The sequence below is a fragment of the Pseudorca crassidens genome, chromosome 13 (assembly GCF_039906515.1).
Source record: "Pseudorca crassidens isolate mPseCra1 chromosome 13, mPseCra1.hap1, whole genome shotgun sequence".
NCBI classification, from domain to species: domain Eukaryota; kingdom Metazoa; phylum Chordata; class Mammalia; order Artiodactyla; family Delphinidae; genus Pseudorca; species Pseudorca crassidens.
The window spans coordinates 30226010-30252469 of record NC_090308.1 but is presented as its reverse complement, the minus strand read 5'-3'; the positions used below and the strand labels follow the sequence as shown (position 1 = coordinate 30252469).

Sequence of the window (26460 nt, the reverse complement as noted above, 5' to 3'; positions counted from 1 at the left end):
TTGTCTTTGTATTTAGTCTGTACTCCCTTTATTACATATAAATGTTTTAACTCTCAGGAAAAGAAAAATTAATGGAAAATTTAGAAGAAAAAGAACATCACAAAATAGAACTGGATAGCTAGGTAAATATCAGGTCTGACACTTAAGATGAAACAGATTTGTTTCAAGGTGTGAATATCATCTAAAAGTTTACTTATTAGAAACAATCTAAACACATGTTTCTCAAAACAGGACAATCCAAGAATATATTTCTCAAAATATAATGTTAATTTTTCTGCTTATAAAACTTCTACATTTCCATTTTAGAAAATACAAGTAAGTAGAAAAAACAAAGTAAGAATCAAAACAGATAACAACTTATCAAATAATCTTGTATACTTCCTCAATGCATGTTTATACTAACATAATAAAAACATTATCTGTGCAATTTTGTATACTGTTTTGTTTATCAATCATTGTCATGTAAGCATTTATCTATATTATTTAAAACCTTTGTGAATAACATTCTAAATGGGTATGTGTTTTGTTAGTCATAATATACACATCCACTCTGAGTGTTTGAATTACAGATTGTACACAATTTTTTGGTATGTATTATTTTATGAACAATGATTCAGTAAACATCGTTTTGCAAACATTTTCGCCAGAATTTCTGATTATTTTATTTCTTAAGCTAGTAATACAGCTTAAGCTACATTTCTCAAACTATTTATACAGATTGCCAACTAAATCTAAAATCTGGAGCTAAAATTTCAAATTTAAATTTATTTTCCATCCACCAGAGGGAAATCCTTATGCAAAACTAAGGGTACCGTACAAAGGTAGAAATTATGTAAGATAGAAGTAAAAGTGAAACTGATTATGTCATACAAAGTGTTGTATACCTGTGTATTTTATATTTTAAATTAATGTTTAAATATGCTAAATTCTAAAAACTATCCAGAAAAAGAAAATTCATTTAACTACATGAGTTATGTTAGATAAAAATGTTAGCGTAAAACAAGATTTATAAATGACAACCACGTAAAGACTTGGTTATGGGTAGATTTTTAAACATACTAAAACAAATTGCCAGTAAGATGAGAACTTGCCACTATTAAAATTACATATGGGACTTCCCTGGCAGTCCAGTGGTTAAGACTTCACACTTCCACTGCAGGGGGCCGGGGTTTGATTCCTGGTCGGGGAACTAAGATCTTGCAAGCCGCGTGGTGAGGCCACACACACACACACACACACAAATTACATATGTATCTGCATTTACAAACCATCTTGTTGTCTTTTTCTTTTCTTTCTCTTCTTTTCTTTACAATGACAAAGTTGCTTCTGCTTCTTTCTGAAACTTACTGCTTTTTTTCTTGTCTTGCCCCCAACCACCCCCTGCTTTCAGGGATTTTGCTCTACTGTCTACCTCCTCTCTATGTAAAGTTCCTCTCTCTCTACTGGATTTTTTCATCAGTGTTTTAAATGTGTACAAGCCTCTTCCATTTTTACGATCTTTCTTAATCTCTACCTCTTCCCCTAGTTATAACCCTGTCTTTCCTCACTTTGACAACCAAATACATTTTTTAAATGTCTGTTCATACTGACCGTCATTGTCTAATCACACCTCAAGTCACTGTAATATGGCTTCTACTTCTATTATTCAACAGCTCTTGTCAAAACCCTTAATTTTCCTATGACGTCTCTTCTCTGGCCAGTCTCTGTGTTTTCCTTCTTGCTTTTCCCCTTGCATAAGGATGTTCCTTGAGATTTTGCCTTTTCATCTTTTCTTTTCTCATTCTACCCAATGTCTCTGGGTGATCTTATTCACTCCCATGATTTCAAGTATCTTTTATAAGCTGATGAATCCCAGAGCTTCATTTCCAGCATAGATCTCTTTACATTCAGAACCGTATATCCATCCAGCTACTGCTCCTCTCCATTTAGAGATTCCTGAAGTACTTCAAACTCAACATGTGCAGAACTAAATGCATGTTTTTCATCCCAATCTTGCTTTTTCTCCTATTTTTTTTTTTCCTTTCTAGTGAAAGACACCGTCGATCATCTGGTCCCTCAAGGAAAGAACTTGGACATTATTCTGCATTTTTTCCTCTCCCATATTCTAATTTTTGTGGTTTGGTCCATGTGTAATTATCTTTAGGTAGCCCTCCCAGATTGTACAGGTTACAGATAAATTCCTGTCCTATGTGACCGAAGAGTATTCCTGTTTCCTCTATCACAGCCTGCCTAACACAATTAAATTAGTCAATTTGCACCTCTATAACCACCACAAGACCCATAGCTTTATGTCTATATTTTCTCCCTTGTGTTCTCCATATCTAGCAGTGTCTGCCATGTAGTATATACTCAAGAAATATCTGTTAAATAAGTGAATAAATAATCATCTATTATGCTCTACTTGCTGAAAGGGCAAGTGGTAAGAATTTTGATTCTGAATAACAAATGCTTATTATATAATCTTTAAATATATTGAAATATAGTAGATTTTATCAGCAAATATATAATGATGGCATTTATGGGTAGCTATATAATAAAATATTTTTTTGTACCAGACAGTCCATACCCCTACAGCGTCTTCTCTGTAAGGGTATACTACATTCTTCTAAAAAGTCATAGAAGTCCAGACATGCCTGTACACCACCAGTGGTAGTATAGTCTTATACTACCATAGACTCACAGTTTACCAAGATTTGACCCATGTAACTCTGTCTTCCTGGGACCATTGAGTCAACTCAGAATATGGATCTGACCTGAAAGCAGCTTTCTGTAAGCTTGACCCATTCAGATTCTCTCTCATGGAAAGAGACATACAGAGTCAGTCAGTTATGGTGCAAGGATTAGCAGAGTCAAGATTATCTGCATTAACAGCCCCAGAGGACTGTTGGATTTTCACTGGCCATAGATCATTAGAACATTCATGGTGTTCTTAATGGCAATGAATTGATTCCAGGCAATGAGGCTGCTAAGGCAGAGCCCTGATGCCTTTTTTTCCTGTGTATCAGTATGATTGGCCAAAGACTATCTACCGCTAGTTAAGCTAACATTAGTCTAAGACCTGCCAGTTACTATAAGGTTTCATTTATGTCACAGTTTGCTACCTTCTGTCTTTAAATTTTGAATACTACATTGTTAATTAAATAGTCAGCTTCGTAATTTATATTAGTAAACTTTGTCATCATGATTAAGTACTTATTCAGTTTTTGTTCACAATTATGCATTCCCTTATGTGACATAGTTTTTACTTTCTCTTAAGCCTACCACTGGAGCTAGAAAATCCCCCACTGAAACCTTTTTCCAAAATCCTAGAATTTTATAAGTAGAAAGGCAAGTTTAAAAAGTGAAGTTTAACATTATTTTAAAAAACATGTCTATCTATTTGCTAGAAAAAAGTCCTTAAAAGCATAAACTTATCCTAAACAAGGATCAAAATTTATTTCCAACATAAGTAGAAGTGGAGGGGTAGACCTGAGAGGTTTGGATGCCCAGCAGACTGCTCTGCTCTTGTCAGAGGTGCCTAACACTGGCACTGGAGAAGATGTCCATCTTTGTATGCCTCACACTCGACTCAGCAACTGACATACACAGGCCTTGCACTTGCATAATAAAGTGTTCATGGAAAAGAAGATTCCAGGATGACAGTCTGTAGTTAGAATTCCCTCTCTCATGGCAGCTCCTGAGAAGATTGGATGGTGTTTAGTCAGATGCATATGAGGTCCTGCCTATTTTTTTTTTTTTTGCGGTACGCGGGCCTCTCAGTGTTGTGGCCTCTCCCATTGCAGAGCACAGGCCCCAGACGCTCAGGCTCAGCGGCCATGGCTCACAGGCCCAGCCGCTCCGCGGCATGTGGGATCCTCCTGGACCGGGGCATGAATCCGTGTCCCCTGCATCGGCAGGCGGACTCTCAACCACTGCGCCACCAGGGAAGCCCCCTGCCTATTCTTTACATACCCTAAGATATTGTCCTTTAGTTCTTTCAAAGGAATTTGTATTTCTAGGAAGTTTAAAATAGACATGGAAAGATAGTGCCTATTTTCTAGTAATAAACTTCATTAATGCACTTGTCAATTTGATAACACATTTAAGCTTTCTAATTGAATTTTTGTCCTGATGTGGCTTTAAAAGAGGGTTTATTTTGTGTGTGTATGTTTAGGACTCTCTGATTTGGGCAAGTTACATGGGAATTCGAAGTAGAAAAACTGACATCGGCTGGTGAATTCTTAAGTAGGTGAACTACTCAGTGATAGACACAATCAGATCACCTCTGCTTAGCTCTGAACATCTAGATGCTTATTGTTTTATTGTGTATATTTTATTTTTAATATAACTTTTTGTGGGTTCATTAAAAGGCTGCTCAAAAGGAATACTGCTAAAACCACCAAAAGTACGTAAAAGAAAAAAAAAACTGTTCTGTAGACTAGAATAAAATTGTTACTTGGACTTGTAAAATAAAAAAATAGACACACCACATGTAAGGATAAAATTCTCAGTGGGAGACAGAGCCCAAACACCAAACACCCTGCTAAAGGACATACAGTTGGTAAACTTCTGCCCTTGTTTGGCAATGATCAATCATTCCGCAAAGTCGTACAGCCACACAGTGGAAGTTGGACATAAAACAACTTAGCCATTGGGTGACTTTTATTACTTATCCAAGTAAAAAAAGCACATTTTTAGAGCATGACAGGCTGAAATATAAGAGCATACAGTACAAACCGTACACTAATAAAATTTTGTCTTGTGTGTAGGTTGGAGGTTAGACCAAGTTATAACCACATTCTTGGGTTTGGGATTTTTTTCCCTCTTTAATAGTTCAAGGATAACCTCTGATTTTGTAAATGTAATCTTAAAATCTGGATTATAGAGTAAAAAGTGGAAATGATAATAATATTGCAATAAAAATCTGAATTAACCTTTGGAAAACAGAAACCATTTTCCAAATGGCTAGTCAGAACTCTATCTTAATTTAGAATAGATTTCTACCTAAGGCAGTGGCAAAAAAGCCGACAAAATCACACACACCAAAACCAAACAATGATAATGTATATCTAGCACTATTTCGGCCTATCTTTGAATAGGATAAGCCATTTAATATAGGAACTAACTATGCTTATCAAGCCAGGTGAGATATTAAGGAACACACCACAGCCAAAGCCTGGATGCCATCAATAATGAAACCCTTTCTTCATATATATCAGGTAATATAGCTTGGGATAATGTGATCTGAACACAGTAGCTGATTCAGGTAAAAAATAATTCCACTATAGTTTCAGCTGCAATAACTGTTTTAAGGCAGTAAGATGAGACGGAAAAAAATCAAGTCCCCAATACCTCATCATGAGCACAGGACCCCTAAAATGTTTGGGTAGTTTTCTGAACAGAGGGTAATATTCTCATCTATATCATTGAGCTTAGCTTCTTGAAGAGCAAAGATTTATTTGTTTTACCACCAGCACAGAGCATAACATCTTTGATATTGAATTTCTGAACAAAAGTTTATTCAATTAACTTACTAAAATTTTGGAAGTTTAAATAAAGTACCTCTCAGAATAACTAGAAGAGTTTTTAGGAGACTTCTTTAAGAGTCAGTATATTATTCACAGCCTCAGATTGAAAAGATCATTTAAATCAAGGCATGATCAGGACATAAAAGAAATTAACACATTAAGTAGACTGAATTTATTTTTAGAGCCTTTTTCTGCCATGTCTTGTGAAGATATAGTAAACACCTCTCAGAGGCCTCATGAAGGCATTTTCCTGCATATAAGACCTCAGATTCACGCATAAATTATCAAATATTATGAAATATGCAAGTAATTATTGAGACACGTTCTAGGGATGCAAGGATAATTAAGATAAGACATAATTCTGGTCTTCATGGCAATTCTAGTTTAGTTAGTGTTCAATGAATTTTTCTATTTTTGTCATGTAAATTTTCAAGCATACACATATGTGGAGAGAATAGTTTATGGAACTCAGTGAACCTATTACTTACTCTCAACAGTTGTCACCATATGTACTCTCTACCCCACGCTAGCCTGATTGTTTTGAAGTAAATCTCAGACATCTATCATTTTATCTAAAAGTATTTTCGTTTGTATTTCTTAAAGACAGTAACTGTCTAAAAAATCCATAATACCATTATTACACCTAAAATATGTTAATAATAGTTACTTAATTGCCATAAAGAATCAGTGTTCTCATTTCTTTGTTTATTTTACATCCAAACACACAACTTTTTATAAATAAGTTCCATGTTAGAGTGATATGTCTGTTAAATTTCTTTTAATTTAAGGTTTCCCTCATAACATTGGTGTGTGTGTTAAAGAAACAAGATCTTTTACCCAGTAGAGTTTCCCTCCCTGGAATTTTCTAATACATGCCCATGATGTCATCTAACATATTCTGTTTTCCCTTAAATTTCTTATAAATTATTAGTAAGACCTAGAGTCTTGGTCAGATTCAAGTTTGATTTTTTTCATTCTTTTTGTCAAGACTGATTCATAAATGGGTGTTTGCTAAATATACGTTTTAAAACAATATGTTCAGATGTTTATTAAAATTAAGCATCTTTAGAAAATTAAGCTAAACTAAACATGTGATTAAGTATTTTTTTCAAATGTTATCTAAACTCCAGGAACTAATACATGATTATAGCAAGGCTGCAGGATCCAAGATTAATATACAAAAGTAAATTGTGTTCCTACATAACAGTCATGATCAAGTAGAATTTGAAATTAAAAACACAATAACATTTACACTAGCACCCCTAAAATTAAATACCTAGGTATAAGGCTAACAAAATATGTGCAAAATCCATATGAGAAAAACTACAAATCTCTGATGAACAAAATCAAAGAAGAACTAAATGAATGGAGAGATAGTCCATGTTCACAGCTTGGAAGACTAAATATTGTCAAATGGTCAGTTCTTCCCAATTTAATCTATAGATTCATTGCAACCCCAATCAAAATTCCAGCAAGTTGTTCTGTGGATATTGGAAAACTGATTTTAAGTTTATATGGAAAGGCAAAAGACTCAAAATAGTCAACACAGTACTGAAGAAGAAAACAGGTGGAGGATTGACACTACTCAATTTCAATGCTTACTATAAAGCTATAGTAAGCAAGACAGTGTGGTTTGGAGAAATAATAGGCAAATAGGTCGATGTAATAGAAAAGAGAACTCAGAAATAGACGCACATAAATATAGTTAACTGATCTTTGACAAAGGAACAGAGGCAATGCAATAGAGCAAAGGTAGTCTTTTCAACAAGTGGTGCTGGAACAACTGGACATCCACATGCAAAAGAAAAAACAAGAATCTAGACAGAGACCTTATACCCTTCACAAAAATGAACTCCAAATGGATCATAGACATAAATATAAAACATAAAACTAACCCCCTAGAAAATAACACAGGAGAAAACCTAGATGATCCCGGGTATGGTGATGACTCATTTTAGATTCAACACCAAAGGCATATCCATGAAAGAAATAATTGATAAACTGGACTTCATTAAAATTAAAAATTTCTTCTCTGCACAAGACAATGTAAAGAGAATGAAAAGATAAGCCGCAGACTGGGAGAAAATATTTGCAAAAGACACATCTGGTAAAGGACTGTTATCCAAAATGTACAAAGAACACTTAAAACTCAACAATAAGAAAACAACCAACCTGATTCTAAAATGGGCCAAAGACAGACACCTCACCAAGGAAAATACACAGATGGCAAATAGGCATAGGAAAAAATGCTCCACATCCTATGTCATCAGGGAAATGCAAATTAAAACATCAAGACACCACTCCACATCCAGTACAATGGCCAAAATCAGAACACTAACACCACATACTGGAGAGGATGTGGAGCAACAGAAACTCTCATTTATTGCTGGTAGGAATGCAAAATGGTACAGATGCTTTGGAAGACAGTTTGGCATTTTTTTACAAAACTAAACATACTCTTACTGTATGAGCCAACAATTGCACTCTTTGGCATTTACCCAGAGTTTAAAATTTACATCCACACTAAAACCTACACATGGATGTTTATAGTAGCTTTATTCATAATTTCCAAAACGTGGAAGCAACCAAGATGTCCTTCAGTAGGTAAATGGTTAAATAAACTGTGGTAGTCCCGGCAATGAAATATTTAACTCTTTATGCTATCAAGCCATGGAAAGACTAAGTGAAAGAAGCCAATCTGAAAAGGCTACGTACTGTATGATTCCAACTATATGGCATTCTGGAAAGGGCAAAATTATAGAGACAAGAAAAAGATGAGTAGTTACCTGAGGTTGGGGGAAGGGAAGGATGAAGGGAGCACAGAGGATTTGTGGAGCACTGAAAACTATGATTAGTTTAAACCCATAGAATGTACAACACCAAGAATGAACCCTAAGATAAACTATGAGCTTTGGGTGATTATGAAGTGTCAGTGTATGTTGATCAATTTTAATGAATGTACCACTCTGGTGGGAGATGTTGATAATGGAGGAGGCTATGTATGTGCGGGGGCAGAGAGTAAAGGGGAAGTCTCTATACCTCCCTCTCACTTTTGCTGCGAATCTAACACTGCTCTAAAAAAAAGCCTTTTTAAAAAAAAAGATATCTAGACCATTGTGATGTGTGGCATCATCCAAGTCCATTAACCTGCCTGAACCACAGTTCCATACTGATATGAAAAACTCTTCCAACTCTGAAAGTCCAAGACTCTGAGATCTCAGTTTGAGATCACCATATTCCAAAGCCATTTACCAACATCCTTTTATTATCCAAAGGCAGTTAGAAGGAGTCTGATTTATTACTTTTATACACAATCAAGTTCATTTTCAGCAAGTTGGAACCATCTCAGATACATTGAACTACCCACAATTATTCCCTTTGTCTTTGAAGGAGATAGCTAACATTCTAGAAAGTTATATTACCCCTACCCTCATCCCATTTCCCAAAATCTCACCTGCTCAATTCTGCAAATAAAACTTGTTAAGTAAATTCTTTTCTGATAAGGTGAGGTTGTCTAAGCAAACAAAATGATTTAAATATTTGAAGTCAAACTTGTTACTTTAGTACATTACAGGAAACCAGCAACAGCTTCATCATCATATTGTTAACTTCGAAAAATCTTTACAAAATTCTCATTTCATGGATGGATCTTCAGTGAAATCATGCTCATTTTATCTACTTAAGAATTCAGAACTTTAAAATATGCATTTTTTTTCCCTACTGGAAAATACTGGCTTGCTAAAGGGCCTTAGTTTTAGAGTTTCTCATTGTCAAGAGAATGGTACAAGTTAACAAATATCTGTAAGATTAAAATATAGTCTATTTGAACAATCATTGGTTACTCCTGGATGTTGTAGCCATGACCACTTAAGGATCACATAAAGAAGCAAATTCACTGAATTTACTACAGACCTGTCTTTGCATCCAGTATCTTCAGGGCAACATTACTTCATAGGTCAGGGGTCTGCTATCAGGGAATGCACACTGGTCAGCCGGCAGGACAGAGTAGCCAGCAGGAATGATCACAGACATCTGCTCAGTCCTCGGGGAGTTTGCAAGCTTGTTTATGTTAAGAGCTCTTTCTGCTAGACAGCAGAATGAACTTCTTTAGAATTTGTTCCCATAATAGTCCCTAAGGCAATGACACACAGCTGTGGAGAGGAAATAAGCTCTTTAATTTGTTAACCATGCCCAGAAAAGAAGAAAACAAAATGCTCAAAAGAGACTATAAAGAGGTCTTTTAAAAGCCTTCTCCAGAAACAGCTAAAAAAAGAAATACAAATATTCCCCCCAATCACATAGAAGGTATATTTATGTCTTGTTTCTTCCTTAATATATATCCAAACTTCTTTTTGAATCCCATGAAATCTTTTTCTTCTGACTTTTCAGTTTTACCTCTTAGTGATCACATTGTTTAAAGACTCTGCTACCATAAGACCTCTAAATCATCGCTGTTGAAAGATCCCATTTGGAAAAATTCAGAAAGTCAGGGAAACAGGCCTAAACTTCTGGCCAGAAGATTGAGGTTAAGATAGGGACATGCTTTCCTACAAATGAGGGTCCCGGATTTTTAGAGTAGAAAGTTAAATATTTTAATCCAACTTCAATTTACAGCCCTTACCCAAACCCATTTTTTAAAAAAATGGTTTCCAGTTTCTATGTTTCAAATGCATTTACCTTGGTTATCATGACATATTTCAAATACAACAAAGTAAGACTTTACCATAACAAGTGTCTGCAACCAAGACCCAGCTACCAAGCTCTACCAAGTTCTGAAAGTTTGCCATATTTGCTTCAACTTCTAATTTTTTTTAAAGAAATAGCTCATTACAAATACAATTGATGTTTTTTGACTGCCTCTCTTACATTTTACGGCAGTTTTTTCCTCCTTCTTTGCCTCCCCAGAGATAATCATCAACCTAAATTTGGTTATCATTCTCATGTATTTTTACACTATTGCAACACAATAATCCAGAGTTGCTTGGCATATTTTCAGATTTTTCATAAATAGTATCATACTGTATTCATCCTTCAGTAATGCCCTTTCTTCACTTCATGTTGTATTCAAGATTTAATCAAGTTGATATGTACAGCTGTAGTTCATTCATTTTCCCTGGTGTACCACATCTACTGCAAGATGTTTCACAATTTATCCATCCAATGTTTTCATTTTTTTGCTACTACTCATGATGCTATGAACATTTTCATACATGTTTCTTTGACCGCATATGTAACATAGTCTCTAGATTTTCAACTTATTTAATATTGTCAAAATACTTTTCAGAATGATATAGCATTTACACTTCCACTAGGCTCCCAATCCTAGCCAACACTTGATATTACTAACAATAGATGTAAATTTTGTTAATCTGAAGTGTGTTTTTCAAATTTGAATATCCCTTTTTACTAGCATTCTTTCCACAATGTTTATTAGATTTCAGCTTCTATTCCAATACGTTGCATGGGTTTGCTATATTTATAGGAGTTATTATTTCTGCATAATTATCATTTATTAGATATCACAGTTATAAATATCTATTCCAAATTGTAGATTTTTAAAAACTTCTTTCATGGGTGTTCTTTTTCTGACTGAAGAATCTTTTAAAATTAACATATCTCAATTAATCCATAGTGAAATTCTTCTTTATCTTAAGGTCATAAAGATATTCTCTTAAATTTTCTTTTAACAGTATTAAGTTGATCATATAACTTTGCTCTTTCAACCTACTAGGATATTCCTTAATAAATGTTAGATTTAATTTCTTAGTACTTCATTTAAATTTTCACCTCAAAATTCACAATGAAGTTTGTTTATATAATTGACCTTTCTTTTACTGTATTTGTTTGGCTCTGGTATCAATATATATTAATCTAACAGAATCAGTTGGCAATTTTCATTTCTTTTACAGGCTACACATAGTACAGGTTACCTGTTCCTTGAAGGTTTTATGAAACTTACATAAAATTTCCCAGCCCCTACTTGGAGGGAGAGTTTGGAACCCTCTAGAATACTAAAATAATTGCTTTAATTGTGTCAAGGTTTAGTTGTTATTGTCTTTCTTTTTTCAATTTCAACAAAATTATTGGCAATTCTTCTATAAATTATGCATTTTATCTAATTATTTAAATGTATGGGACGAAAATCATTAATAACATTCATGAATTATTTTTAAGTTGCATTGGAACTATAGTTACTTCCTATTTATGTTATTTATTTATGTCTTTTTTTTCACTTTATCAATCATGTAAAATATTCACCATATTATTAGCCGTTTTAAAAACCAGATTTTAATTGTTGGTCTTTTCTACAGTTTCTTTGTTTACATTTTCTGAGTTTCTGCTTTTCCATAGTAACATCATTTCTTCTTTCTTTAGGTTTTTCCCTGCTCTTTCTCTAGACTTCTTGAATAAATCTATATTTATCTATTTTCTAAGCACTCATTTTATGATAAATGCATTCAAAAGTCTAACTTTCCCTTTAAATATCTCTCATTAATAACTTTACTTTCAGACTCATTCTAAGGGAGGATTTTAATTTTATTTTCGTTCCCTCTTCCTTGCTCCATCACCTTCTCTTCTTATGTGATAGTTTTGCCTCAACAGATGACACATTGCTTTTTATTTCTTTAGATTCTTTTTCCAGGGGTAAGGATAGTCCCATTCTAGGAGAGATCAAGACTATAATAAGATTTTAAACTTACATATATTTACCTTTCTGACAAATCATTAATAATAGTACTCAAGGGCTTCCCTGGTGGCGCAGTGTTTGAGAGTCCGCCTGCCGATGCAGGGGACACGGGTTCGTGCCCCGGTCCGGGAAGATCCCACATGCTGCGGAGCGGCTGGGCCCGTGAGCCATGGCCGCTGGGCCTGCACGTCCGGAGCCTGTGCTCCACAACGGTAGAGGCCACAACAGTGAGAGGCCCGCGAACCGCAAAAAAAAAAAAAAATAGTACTCAAAATGTTAAGAAAATTACTATTTATTCCCTGTCCTATGAAAAACTGATATACAAAAACCTTTACATATAAGAGAAAGAATTTGAGGGGGAATGACCACTATGAAATGATAAGATGTCTTAATGATTCCTGTTATGCTTGGACCAAACGTTGTTCTGAGCATTTTAGATATTTTGTATATATCAGTTGATAATTAACCCCTTGGCCTGGATGGCAAGGCAGACAAGAGAAAGCCTAGAGTTAGAATCTATTGCAATCAAAAATAATCAGGCACTATCTCTGGACACTTGTCATTGAAAAATGAAAAACAAACAAACAAACAAACAAAATACCCATGGTCTCTAACAGTATATGCATCATCTAGTTAAGCTAAAGCAATGTTTCAATCATAATGTATGTGAATGAGGAAATAAAACTCATTTTAGAAAATAATATATTTGAACAGAATTCTTTGGGTTATATCTATGTGAAAGAGACCCACAAAAATATAGAAAATAAGACTATGCATAACTGAGAAAAGAATATGCATAACCAGAAAAACAGGTGTGAAGAAGATATTTGTGTTAAAAATGCCAAAAATAGCATATGCTTTACTTTAAAAACTCAGAATCATCACAAAAAACATAATACAAAGAACTTAAATCTGGGCAATTTTTTGCTTTTCATAGAAATTTTAGTATTTCACATTCTTGAACTTCAAATTACTTTAATCTCTTTTACTTCCAGATTTTTGTGGTACTTTCCCCAAGTTGAGGACCAATGTTTTAGAATAAATTCATACAATAGCCTTATAATGAGGAAATACAAACACAAACCTAGCTTTTCCTGTAGTGCAGTGGGAAGAATACTTTTTAAATTTGACCTACCTTTGAATTCTGCCTCTGCCATTTGACTCAGGTAGTCAGAAGTTTCTCTCTGTGATGTCTACATAAGGTATTTTTGGTGTTGCTGGTAGTTTATCTATCTATCTATCTATCTATCTATCTATCTATCATCATCTAACTTGGTATCTCCTTCAACCTACAGTTCATGTTTATTACATCTTTGCATTTGTGACCTATCACTCTTCTGTAATTTCTATACATTGATGTCACAACTTCTAGATCTACCTTTCATGTCATTTAATTTTGCTTGCATATTTTCAATTTCTTTATCTTTTGTGGTATGTCCTATAAGAATCATTTGGCTTGATCTTTCATCATGTTGATTCTTTTATTTAGCTTTTTTAAGATATGATCTTTAGTCTCTTACCATGGGAAATTTCAAACATATTGAAATAGAAAAAAAAATACAATGAAACCCACATATCTATCATTAAATTATCTTTAACAGTTACTGACACACAACCAGTTTTGTTTCATCTACCAGCACTGACTCTCTTGAATTTTAATTTCTGTGGTCAGATTTTTAATTTAATGATATGTTTAATTGTTTTTTAATAGATTAAGTGTTTACTTGTATCATTCTGAGTTTTCAGGTATAATTTATTTGGTTACTCAAATTCATGGGCTCCCTTTCTTTGTATTTTTAAATTTTTGGTGATTCTTGATTGTGCACTCAATTTTGTGGCTGAAATTTCTGATTATATTGTCTGTTGTATGTGCTTTGCACAACCCAAAGAGGGTTAAGTGTTGTGATGAGGTGCTGGAATTTGTGCAGCAGCCTGTTTGAAGAGATGTCCTAGAAGCAGAATGTGGGAATTCCCTGGCTGTCCAGTGGTTAGGACTCTGTGCATTCACTGCTGAGGGTGCAGGTTCAATCCCTGATCAGGGAACTAAGATCCCACAAGCCATGAGGTGTGGCCAAAAAAGAAAAAAAAATAAAAGAAGATGGGACAGAGTGCATCAGCAGCTGGTCTTCTGGGTGTGAGGACACATACTTCTAGGTCTTGCCAGCCACTTGGAGTCCTGCCTCATTTCTCAAAGCCAAGCTCCCACATACTGATGCCTCTAGGATGAAGACATCCTGAACAGCCAAGAAGTAATGTACCAGGAGTTTGACCTCCTAGAATATCTTGCTACTGTACCCAATTAATTACCCCAAGAGTTACCCCTGCTTCTGTCTCCTCTCTATTCACCCCCCTCCAGCTTCTGACCCCATTATCTGCCTAATGTTCCTCTGCTCCTGTTTACATTTCATAGTTCAGTTATTTCCCATGGTTTCTAGTCAGTAAAAGGTTTCCTTTCTATTTTTCTAGTATAGTTATGAATTAAAATTTTTTATTTTGTAGGTGCTGTATGACGCTGAATAAGAGTATGGGCTCTGGATTCAGACTGCTTGGGTTGAATCTTAGCTCTACAATTTCCTGTGTGGCCTCAAGTAAGTTTATTAATCTCTCTGTGCCTCAATTGCCTCAAATGTAAGATGGAGATCAAAATGGTCCATGGGATTGTTATGAGGATTAAATTATTGGCATCTAAAATGCTCAGAACGATGTTTGGTCCAGAGTGTAGTATGATTCTAAAATACAATTTTATTAAAATTGTGAAGCAAGGAATATCTGTGTTCAGAAACACAACCTATCCAAACAAAACCTGAAAAGATCTTATATACCATTCTAGACAAGCACATAAGATCTTGAAGAACTCTATCAAAAATAGGAGACAATTCTGAGTGGCTCCTAGATTCAAGCAGGACTACTTTAACATACCTGGCATTCTGATATGTTCCAAGTTAAAGCTGGCTTGATTTTAACCTATAGTTTTGATATGATTTCAAACAGCCAAGTTCCTCAAGGTGTATGATTTTAAGCAAGAGGTTTTCTAGTGTTATGTCCTTGCTACCAATATGATTCAAAGTACACGGCCTTTTGGTACTCCATCCTTGACGTTCATAAGCTGGAATGCTGTAGATAGTGCACAATAAAGGTTACTTGCTATTACTATTGTTATGGTTACTATTTGAAGTGAACGTTGTTACCTGTGCTCTTTATGTGGCCCTGGTGCCATATGACCTTGGGCAAGTCACTCAACAGCTTTCAACCTCATATTTCTCATTAGCAGATGGAGATAAAACAATACCTATCTCACCAGGTTAGATTGCCGTGAAAACTAGAAATAATATACTTAATTGCACAATCATGAAGATTTTTCAATAAATTATAGTTCTCATATTAATTAGATATCTTATTCTGGTTCAAATGACTATAATATCTTTTGGAAAACACAACTGTCCTTGACTTGGCTTGTGACCAGCCAGGCTCCAGGTGGGAAGATGTGCTGTCAGATAAGTGCATTAATGCTCGGTGATGGTTCAATTACTGGCCCAACAGGAAGTACTTGCATATTATTACTGTGGAATATTTCAGACTGGTGCAATTTCCATTACAGAAGTCTCCCCTTATCTGTGATTTTGCTTTCTGTCATCTCAGTTACCTGCAGATCAAACCATGGATCAACCATGGTCTGAAAATACTAAATGGAAAATTCTAGGAATAAACAATTCATAGGTTTTAAATTGTGCACCATTCTGAGTAGCATGATGAAATCTGTGCCATCCCACTGCATCCTGCCCAGGACGTGACTCATCCCTTTGTCCAGCGTATACTGCCCATTAGTTACCTAGTAGCTGTCTCAGTTATCAACTCCACTGTCACGATATTGCAGTGCTGTGTTCAAGTCACCCTTAATTTACTTAGTAACAACCCCAAAGCGCGAGAGTGGTGATGCTGGCAATATGGATATGCCAAAGCGAAGCGGTAAAGTGCTTCCCTTAAGTGAAAAGGTGAACGTTCTCGACTTAATAAGGAAAGGAAAAAAGTCATATGCTGAGGTTGCTAAGATCTATGGTAAGAATGAATCTTCTATCCATGCTATTGTGAAGAAAGAAAAAGAAATTCATTCTAGTTTTGCTGTCACACCTTAAACTGCAAAAGTTACCACTGTTAGGCATGGTGAGAGCTTAGTTAAGACAGAAAAGGCATTAAATTTATACAAGATATTTTGAGACAGAAAGACCACATTCATATAACTTTTATTACAGCATATTATTATAATTGTTCTAATTTATTATTAGTTGTTGTTAATCTTTTATTGTGCCTAATTTATAAATTAAACTTTATCATAGGTATAGGAAAAAACTAAGTATATATAGGGTTCAATATTATTCAGGGTTTCAGGCATCCCCTGGGGGTCTCGGAACATATCCGCTGAGGATAAGGGTGGACAACTGTATCGTCAGAGAGGACATTATTCTACCTGAGCTGTATCAGCTCAGAATAGTGGGAGTCAGGCCGTCACAGCAGAATTAAATGGTAGCCTAGAACAGTGACCCTTAAATTGGGATAACCTAGGTATATGCGAAAAACTTAGTAAGTAGTAGGAGACATAGGTTTAAGACAATACATTTCTAGGTCTCTAGTTCCACTTAAACTCTTTCTTCTGCCTGAGGACCAATTAAAGGTCATGATGGAAGTGGGAACCCCGCTCTCCTTCCTGTCCTCCCCTTACTACCTCCTTCCTTTTTGTGCTCGCCCACTTTTCCTTTACAAAAGAAAGGCACATCCAGGGGGGTACATACTTCAAGGATATCAAATAAAAGGACACTATGAAACGGTGGTGTCTTTGGGTAACGTCATATACCAGTCAGGTAGTTTTACACTCAACTTTCAACAAAAATGAAGAATAACTTAATCTATTAACTGATGAATCAATAAAATTCTTTCAGTAACAGATAACTATGCGATATTTGGCACAAAGTCAAGAGTAGTTCAAAGAACTGAGTGTTAGTGCTATAAAAATAGTCACCTTCACATTTTTATGTATGTGATTAAGGTTTTTTAGTGTTTACATCTATGAATATTTAAAAATGAAATAAGATTGATACTGAACTCTCTCTCACTCTAGCAATAAGTAATATTCCCCCAAGGATATGTGATAATGAGAATAAGGAAAGCCCATTATCTCATTGCGAGCTACATTCCTAACATTTTACCTTTTGTCTTAATAATTACCATTTTAATATACTCTATATTGTTTTTAAAAACTGTGTGTTAATAATAATTGTCATGATAACTTAATCTAAAGCAAAACTTTTAAAACATAGAGCCTCATGGGCATAGTAAAGTTGAAAACTTTTAAGTTTCACTTTCCTTCATTCAAAAAATATTTAGCCAGCATCTACTTTGTGTTAGGCCCTGTCTCAAGTGCTAGGAATTTAGCAGTGACCAAACAGAAAAGAAATTTCTATCCATATGGAGTTTGCATTCTAGGTAGGTAGAGTTCAGATAAAACCAGATTAACAAATGCATATAAAATATAATGGCAGAGATACATATTTTTCTGCCAGAAGACTGTGGTAGGGTGTTTTAAGCATAAAATATATTAGAACAATATTCTGTAGGGAAAAAACATGTTTAAGAAGGAAAAAAAGGAACATTAAAATGAAGAGCTTGAATATGCACTTTTAAAATGGTTTATGGTAAGGATTCTATAGCTATAACCTTAGATTCCACTGGAATATTAAAGAGTCACATAATAGTACCCTAAATTTTTTTATTTTATGTCTTTTTTTACAATACACTAGAAATATCACTCTTCAAAAATGATTTTAAAATGTAGATGTCTTCTTTAAGATGTATGAGAGAGCATATAATTTTGTAAAACCATGTGAGCAAATTTAAGGACACTGGATAGAAGGCACAAACTCTGATTCTTAGTACCTAGACTATGGATGGTATTAAACCTACTTAAGTTATGTGATGAAATATCACTTAAGGACCTGAGTGTAAATTCATGTTAGTTTTCCCTAAATATTTGTTTTATATTTATGTCAAAACAAGCAGTTTGCTTAACATTTGAACACTAAATATCCTCTTAATAATACAAGGATAGACCAACTCTTTCTGATGTTTCACTGAAAACAATTTTATAAAACTTCAGAAAACAAACAAAACCTATGTACTTTGAAGGTATTGCTAAATTACTTAGGAAAAAATAAAACAGCCTACCTTTTTAAAGTCATCATTATTTAATTTGGAAACTACCCTCAATGATAATAGAAGATTTTTTGTGTAAACACATGCCACATTCCTCAGATTAAACAGATTCCAAGACCTGTGATGCTGAGCATAAATGAAACCTTCTAGTACATGTATTTGTTAGGATTCTGAACATCCAGTACTGTATTAACCTAACTCTTTTTTTGCGGGTTTCTACTCACAATAAGAAAACTATCATGGGTGAAGCTCGGAGGTCTTGTCTCCATCTAGTGGTCAGTGTGTTGTACTAATACTACGATTTTAAAATCAAAATATTGTGGGCATTTTATTTTCTTAATTGTCATGAAAAATGACCTAACCAAGATACTACAGTAAGTCCCCTACATAGGAACCTTCAAGTTGTGAACTTTCAAAGATGCAAACGTGCGTTCACATGTGCAATCACATAAGTTAGTTCACATGTCTGGTGTACATTGTCACATGCATGCATCCTCTACAAGTGGTTGTGCTTTTGTGTACTTTACTGTATAGTACTGTTGCTGTGCAACACGAGGAGCTTAGTATTGAAGACCTGATGGAATTGGAGGCCAAGAGAAAGGATGAAGAGAGACAAGAGGAAGAAGAAGTAACTGAAGAACCAAAGAGATTCATGATGTAGGAAATGGAAAGGGGATTTTCTTTATTTGAGGAGACACTGTTAGTTTTTGAGACTCAGGACCCAAACATAGAATGGTCCACAAAGGTTGCAGCAGCCATTCAGAATGCAATCCAGTGCTACCATGTCATCTGTGATGAGAAAAAAAGAGCTACTACCCAGACATCACTGGATCGTTTTTTCAAGCACGTAGATAGAATTGAATCCAGCAAGGAACCAGATTCTGTGCCATCAGCGTCAGGCATGAGTGAAACTGCAGCTCGCCCTCCGTCCCCTATTGCTGATGATCCTTCAGCTCTACCACCTCCCACCTCCTCTCCCTCCTCCAGTCAGTAACTCTTCTTGCCTGTTCACTCCATGCCAGCCCCTGTATTCCAGCTGTTATACTGTACTACTGTACTTTTCAAAGTAGTATACTGTACCTTGATTAAAAAGTCTATTTTTTGCGTTTGTTTTTTACATATTATTTATGTGAAAAGTATGATAAACCTATTACAGTACAGCACTATATAGCTGATAGTGTTAGTTGGGTACCTAGGCTAACTTTGTTGGACTTACAAACAAATTGGACTTATGAACGCACTCTGGGAATGGAACTCATTTGTATATGGGGGACTTACTGTACTGTTACTTTCTAATCATGGCTATCAAACTTGACAAGTAAATAATCAGGTAGAAGATATATAATCTTAAAAAAGATACGTTGAAATATATGAATTGACTATATCGTCCAAAATTCCATGAAGCTATTTCTCTGCTACTAAAAAAAAAAGAATTTTTCCTATAAAATATAATCTCATAGTTTGGTCAGTTACCTTAGTCACATTGTTACAGACAGATACATTAAAAGTTTTGATTTTATTCTCACATTAGGCATTTAATTTTGATACCTACATATAAAATAATATTCATTAATATATACTAAAGGTTGATGACACTGTTTGGGGTTGCTCCTAACAAACAGAAAGAATATTGTATCTAATTAATTTTAAAATATCACTTACCAAATAAAGAGATTAATTCCTAATAGGTCTCTTTATCACACCTAGTATTTTCTTTGTAAAAGTGTGCTATTCTTCGTAAAGACTTAATTTTTTTCTTTCTTTTTCTTTTCCTTTTTGTAAACCCATTAGAGATAAGAGGTTAGAGATAAGAATAAAAATCACATATTTATTGAAATTGTATTATAAAAATAACACAACCTTTCTTTTTTGAAGATGTCACAATTTACAAAAGGTCTCCTATAGTTTGTATTATTACCCCCATTTTCATTTAACAAAGGTGTTAGGTGAATCTCCCACCCCATTAAGACCTCAGTAAGATTGGCTTTTGTACACCTATTTATGTTTTTAGAAGTTCAAAGTCCTTCCCCAAGACTTCTGCAAATGTCCAGAGGGCTCACGTCCTCAAAGCCATCTCCATCTCTGGGCTCCTACGTTCATGAAATACATCTCTGGTCTGTAGTATGGCCACCCTGACATGAAACCCAGATCCATTCATAATTCCAAAACATTACCCATTCACCCCTGGCCTGTGTGAGTGTAGTAAATGTTGCTGAAGATTAAGAGGAATGGAAGGAAGAAGGAGAAATTTAAAGTCCATTCAAACTTCAACTTGAACATTAGGTAGCTGGGTTCCAAAGATGTTCTTCTGTCTCTCCTCTACTGGGAAATTTACAGTGGCTATTCTCTCCACCTGCTCCTTAGGTCTTATGACAAATAGGATGCCCTCCTTAGGAAGGAACTGCAAACATTTTTTTATATAGACAAAAAGAAATTTATGTTCAGATGCACAGTTTCACAAGAATACTGTGCTGAGTACTTGATACACAGGAAAGTAAAGATGGCTTCTAGAGCTCAAAACCATACATTCTGTTTAAACTTTTAAAGATTCCCCAAGAGAAAAATGCTTGGCCTATCAGGTGAGAAGTTATTTCTTATATAAACTGTGGATTTAATGTGCAAACAACTCAGAACAGAAATCTATACAGAACAGGAAGCGAAAAAAATTGTCTTTGTTTTTGATTGGGCCATTTATGGCACAAATCAAAACTGGATATAGTTTTATTTTGTAACCTCGAAATTGCTTGCCTAAAGGCCCTAAAATCTGTGGCAAAGGGGATTTTTATACCTAAATTAAAAATTCAATATATTAGAAATGAAGGCAACATCCTGCCTTCACTTTCTTTAGCAATAAAAATAGGTGATCTCAGATGAATTATTCCAGGTTAGGTTTGACTTATTTTTAAAAATTGTGGTGTTTGGAATATCTCCCCCTCAGCCTCCTCAGATCTTTGGCCAGTTTTCCCTTGGCTCTGATTAACAGGAGGAGTAGACAGGCGATGAATCAGGAGAATAAAGGGATAAGATTAAAGGCTTGCCTTCATTTAAGAAAGGACTTCATGTTGTACAAAGGAGTGACATAGTATGGAATGATAACAGAGACCAGTTCATGTTAGCTCATTACGTTGGCAAGAGTGTCATATTCAGACAGTACAGTCCTTTCATGTCATAAGAGAAAGTGTTTGTTCTGTAGGTTAAACTTGGCTTGATATACTGGGTTTAAATAGTTAAAGATTTCTGAGCCACTAGGACAAGAGTCAAATGGCAACAGATTATGACTAATGACTTCCATGGTTTCTTCCTCCCTCTGGGAAAGCTGTGCAGGATTCTTAGGAGAAAAATGGCTGAGTGTACTCAGGAAAATCTTACAAATAATAACTCCCACAGGACAAGTATAATTCATATTAGAAAAAGAGAAAAGGAGGCAAATGTAATGTATTTCACTGCCACAGAATGTAGAACAGCTAAGCTCTCTAATTCCTCGAAAAAGCCATTTCTCCTTGCTTGAAAGTCAGTTTCCCTCCTTTTTCCCATCACCTGCTGAAACAGCTAGTCTCCACAGACAACCTTGCCTCCTTTTGTTCACGACCTTGTGTATCTCTTTCCCTTGGATCTGGGCTTTCCCTGTGATTCATTTGGAAACAACAGAATGCTGAAGAAATGATGCTGTGTGATGTCTGAGCCTTGATCAGAGACGGTCTTTTTTTTTCAATTTTTATTAGAGTATAGTTGATTTACAATGTTCTGTTATTTTCAGGTATGCAGCAAAGTGAATCAGTTATACATGTACATATATCCACTCTTTTTTAGATTCTATTCCCATATAGGCCATTACAGAGTATTGAGTAGAGTTTCCTGTGCTATACAGGATGTCCTTATTAGTTATCTACTTTATATATAGTAGTGTGTATATGTCAATCCCAATCTTCCAATTTATCCCTCCCCCCACTTACCCCCTGGTAACCATAAGTTTGTTTTCTACATCTGTAACTCTATCTCTGTTTCATTGATAAGTTCATTTGGATCATTTTTTTAGATTCCACGTATAAGCAATATTATATGATATTTGTCTTTCTCTGTCTGACTTATTTCACTCAGTATGACAATCTCTAGGTCCATCCATGTTGCTGTAAATGGCAATATTTTGTTCTTTTTTATGGCTGAGTAATATTCCATTGTATATATGTACTACATCTTCTTTATCCATACCTCTGTTGCTGGACGTTTAGGTTGCTTCCATGTCCTGGCTACTGTAAATAGTGCTGCAATGAACATTGAGGTGCATGTGTCTTTTAGAATTATGGTTTTCTCCGTATATATGCCCAGGAGTGGGATTGCAGGTTCATATGGTAGCTCTATTTTTAGAAAATAGAAAGCTTTTCTGACCCCATAGTATGGGTTAAGCATCCCTTCTAGGTACTGTCCCATATTTCAGTTTTCATATTATATTATAATTATCTGTTTATTCTTGTGTGAGGTTAGGAAGAGAAAGAATCATGTCTGAATTGATTATCATTATACTCTCAGGACCAACAGTGCCTGATAAATATAGGAGGCTATAAACAAGCATGACCCACTGAATCAATAAATACATTTATTATGCAGCTAAATACTGATCTCTTGCTCCATTGAGAAGAAGCCCCTTGCATGTTATACTATGTGATAACCAGCTTCCAGTAAAGGAAGTCATTTAAATATATCTCAGCAAAGTATAAGGGCAACAAGCATTGCACAAGCCACTTAGCTACCTAAGTTATTAAAATATATGGAGGATTTAGAAATAGATCTGGGCAGTGAGAATTTCTTTTCTAAATATTCACTGAATTCCTCTGTTCTGGATTTTGACCAATAAGAGGTTGATTAATCTTGCATTAATGCTATTCTTATAGTTTTTATGGATAAAGAGAATTTTAAGACCATGAAGTTTCATTATCTATGTATTCTAAATGAAGAAAAATGCCCTCTTGTATCCTATAAATAAGACATCCGTGAACTGGCAAATGCTAGTACAAACAAGTTCATTTTTTGACAGTAAAACTGTCATGAACACATTTAAACTGAAAATATACAGCTAGGAAATTTTTACAAGAGGCAGATGTCATGTGAGGCAGTGAATTGAGCCAAATGACCCAAAAGATGTAATGGGGAGGGATTTTTATGAAATGAGTAAGAAATCAGAGAAGGTGAAACACACATAAACACACACAATAGGATGACTTCCCTATTATGTCACTTGGTGGGTACCTAGAGCCATCTGAAAAGTGGAATATGTTTCCCTAAGCATCTGACCTTGACTGAAGAATTACCAAGAAAAAGGCCAAAGGTAGTCCCAAGTGCTCAACCCTGGCTGTCTCAGATAGGAGCTTTGATAAGTCTTCTCAACCCTTTAGGAGTGGTTTACAATTTCCTGTAAGACCTACCTAGTGCTCTGCTATCACTTTGAGTTTGAGAAGGCACTCAGTGATAAATGGTGTCACGGCTTCTGCCTCACACAGCAGCCCCTAACAATTGTTTTCTCTGGGACATTCTTTAGGAAATGAAATTCCAATTCACTGACATCTCAGTTAGAGCTCAATTTCTCCTACAATATATTCCTTACCAAGCATTTCCTATTAAAGAAAAGTACAGTTTAAGAACTGGACCAAGGCGACAATACATTTTTTTCTGATACACTGTAAAATGTAACATGCTTTTTTTTATATCATAATTTACTTTTATATTTGCCTTTAAGGTCTTGATTGTCAATTGTATGTTATATTATTTAAACATTATCTAAGAGTATATACAGGAGGGAAAACCCCTCTGAAGTCAATATTATTATTCTAGGTTTTCCTAAGGTGAAAAACTGAGATACAGTTGAGAGGTTACATGTCATAAATTAGAAAAAATACAGTACAAAGGCACGACATAGCAAATTGAAGCCCATTTCTTTCATAATTTTGTCTCTCCATATTCAAAATTATATACATTTGAACTCAGCATGACTTTAAACACGTATTCAAAAGTCCTTATTTTAAAGGCAAGGCCTAGAAAGTTTAGCTAATTTGCTTGGATTCACATAGCTGGTGACAGAGCTGGGATTACCTGCCAATGTTCTTATGTGTTCATTTGACATTTAACTTATTTCTCAATGAGATCTGGATATTCAAACTTCTGAACACATAGAAAGTAAAATTCCCTTGAAGAACAGGCAGAATGCTTTATAAATCCTGTGTCCCAAATAACTAAGTACAATGAACAGAGATATACCACTTCCCAAAAGATTTGATTTGCCCTCTAAGTGACACAGGAAAAAATAAGAAGTTTTCCCCAATAACAGCAGCCAAGAATGGTCAGATTTCTCCCAATACATATCTCTCTTGATCAAATACAGTATTCTGACTTCTTACAAGGGAAAAAAAAAATAGAACATGGGACAAAATTATTCAAGAGAACTGATTTAGGAGAAGGTTGTTCATTTTCTTCTTTCAGTAAAAGAAAAAAAAAAGGTGGGGGAACAACAAAATAATCTTTTGGATAGCAAGAGAAATATTGAGGAAAAAGGTCAAAGTGGGAAGAGACACGGGAATTACAGGAAAAGAGCTCTTTAAGGGAATTAGATGCATAGTTGTTTGAGTGTCATTATATCAAAGAAAAATTCTGGCACAATTTCACTCAGCATATCTCCCTTCTCTTGCCTTTGCTCTACTGATCATGTCTCTCTCCCCCATTCAGTCAATCCTTGGGCATTAGGGAATATTCTTATAGTGCCAACAGATAACCTGCATAAGGCGTAAAGTTGATTTTAAAAATAAAGTTTTAATTGGTTTCTCATGCCAAAGATCAACAGTAATCCTTTCCCAAGGTTTTCATTATGTCTTTACTATATAACATTTTTAATGGCTTTTTGAACTCAAGAATCACAAACAAAATGGGAGCCAGTAGGCCCTACACAAAGGAGTTAGGATGAGTCCATGGACAAGCCAGATGTTCCATGTGCTTGAGAACAACATTGGTTTTCCTCATCCGCATTGTCAAGCCACTCAAGATGTTCTTACTGAGCTCGAAGGAGCTGATCAAAGAACATATCTTTCGAAAAAAATTTAAGAAGATGATTACATTAAGCTTGGTTTCCTCCTCAGAGGTGTACTAAGAGGGAAAGACTCAAATACTTCTGTAATCTTGGTATACGGCTTTTAATGAGGCTGAAATGCTAAAATCTGCTTTAAAGTTCATGACAATGAACCTCTGATATTCCATAGAAATGATAACTCTGTTAAAATCTCTTCCCAGGACCAAACCCAGAACATGGAATTGAAACTATCAGCGTTCAGAGGACCCTAAAAGATGAAAAATATTTCCATACATAGAAAAAGAACACAAATCTTACAAATCCAGGGTTAATTCATTTAGGCTGGGTGTTAAGAATCCAAATCACTTCACCCATGCCTTGTTGACATCAGAGTATGACTCTAGGGACATATTAGGATAGTTAACATAATATTTATATTTTCTTTCTGCAATTCTTTTCCACTTTCCAAAATAATCAGAAACTTCACAAAATCTTGGGTAACCATGTTACCAATTTGTCTTTCATATTTAAGAAATCCAGCAACTTATTTTTGGATGAGCATCTCTAATGCATAACTGGAAATAGCTACATATGTGGAGATAAGTTTAGAAATGGATTGCAAACATCTGCTTATAAGTTATATACATGTAAATAATTTTATAAATTATCTTTTTAGAATTTGGATAAGATCAGCTGATTTCTCAAAATTAGAGTCAAAACAAACAAGCAAAATATCTTTGAAAACCACAAAGGAAGCCTTAGACTTTGTTTTTATTATTGACTGTGTTTGTTTGGTTGGTGGGCGGGTGGGTTAGGCAGGCTTTTTTTCCCCATAAGGAGGAGAGTAATACTGTCCCATGTGTGTTTCTTGGGATAATTCGAGGATTTCCTTAGATGATGGTAAGTAAAAGTGGTATGGGGAACAATATATATTGAAGACACCCTTCTCCATGTGAAGACATGACAAGAACTGTATTTTGGTGCCTCGTGCTCTTTTATCTTATTTAGTC

The 26460-nt window shown here is 35.0% G+C and overlaps 1 protein-coding gene across 6 annotated transcripts in view; it reads left to right on the top strand.

The window, feature by feature from the left end:
- Positions 1 to 26460, top strand: part of LOC137204532 (uncharacterized) — a 285170-nt gene that overhangs the window by 219376 nt on the left and 39334 nt on the right. For 5 of the 6 annotated variants that reach the window (XR_010933679.1, XR_010933678.1, XR_010933677.1 and 2 more), the window contains one exon: positions 14695 to 14783. Coding sequence is in view for 1 of the 6 variants with exons in the window: in XM_067702070.1 (XP_067558171.1) it covers positions 14695 to 14783 (89 nt within the window). In the remaining 5 variants the exon portion in view is untranslated. Of the gene's footprint in view, positions 1 to 14694; positions 14784 to 18933; positions 18974 to 26460 lie in introns of those variants that run through there. The other variant, XR_010933681.1, reaches the window with a different exon arrangement.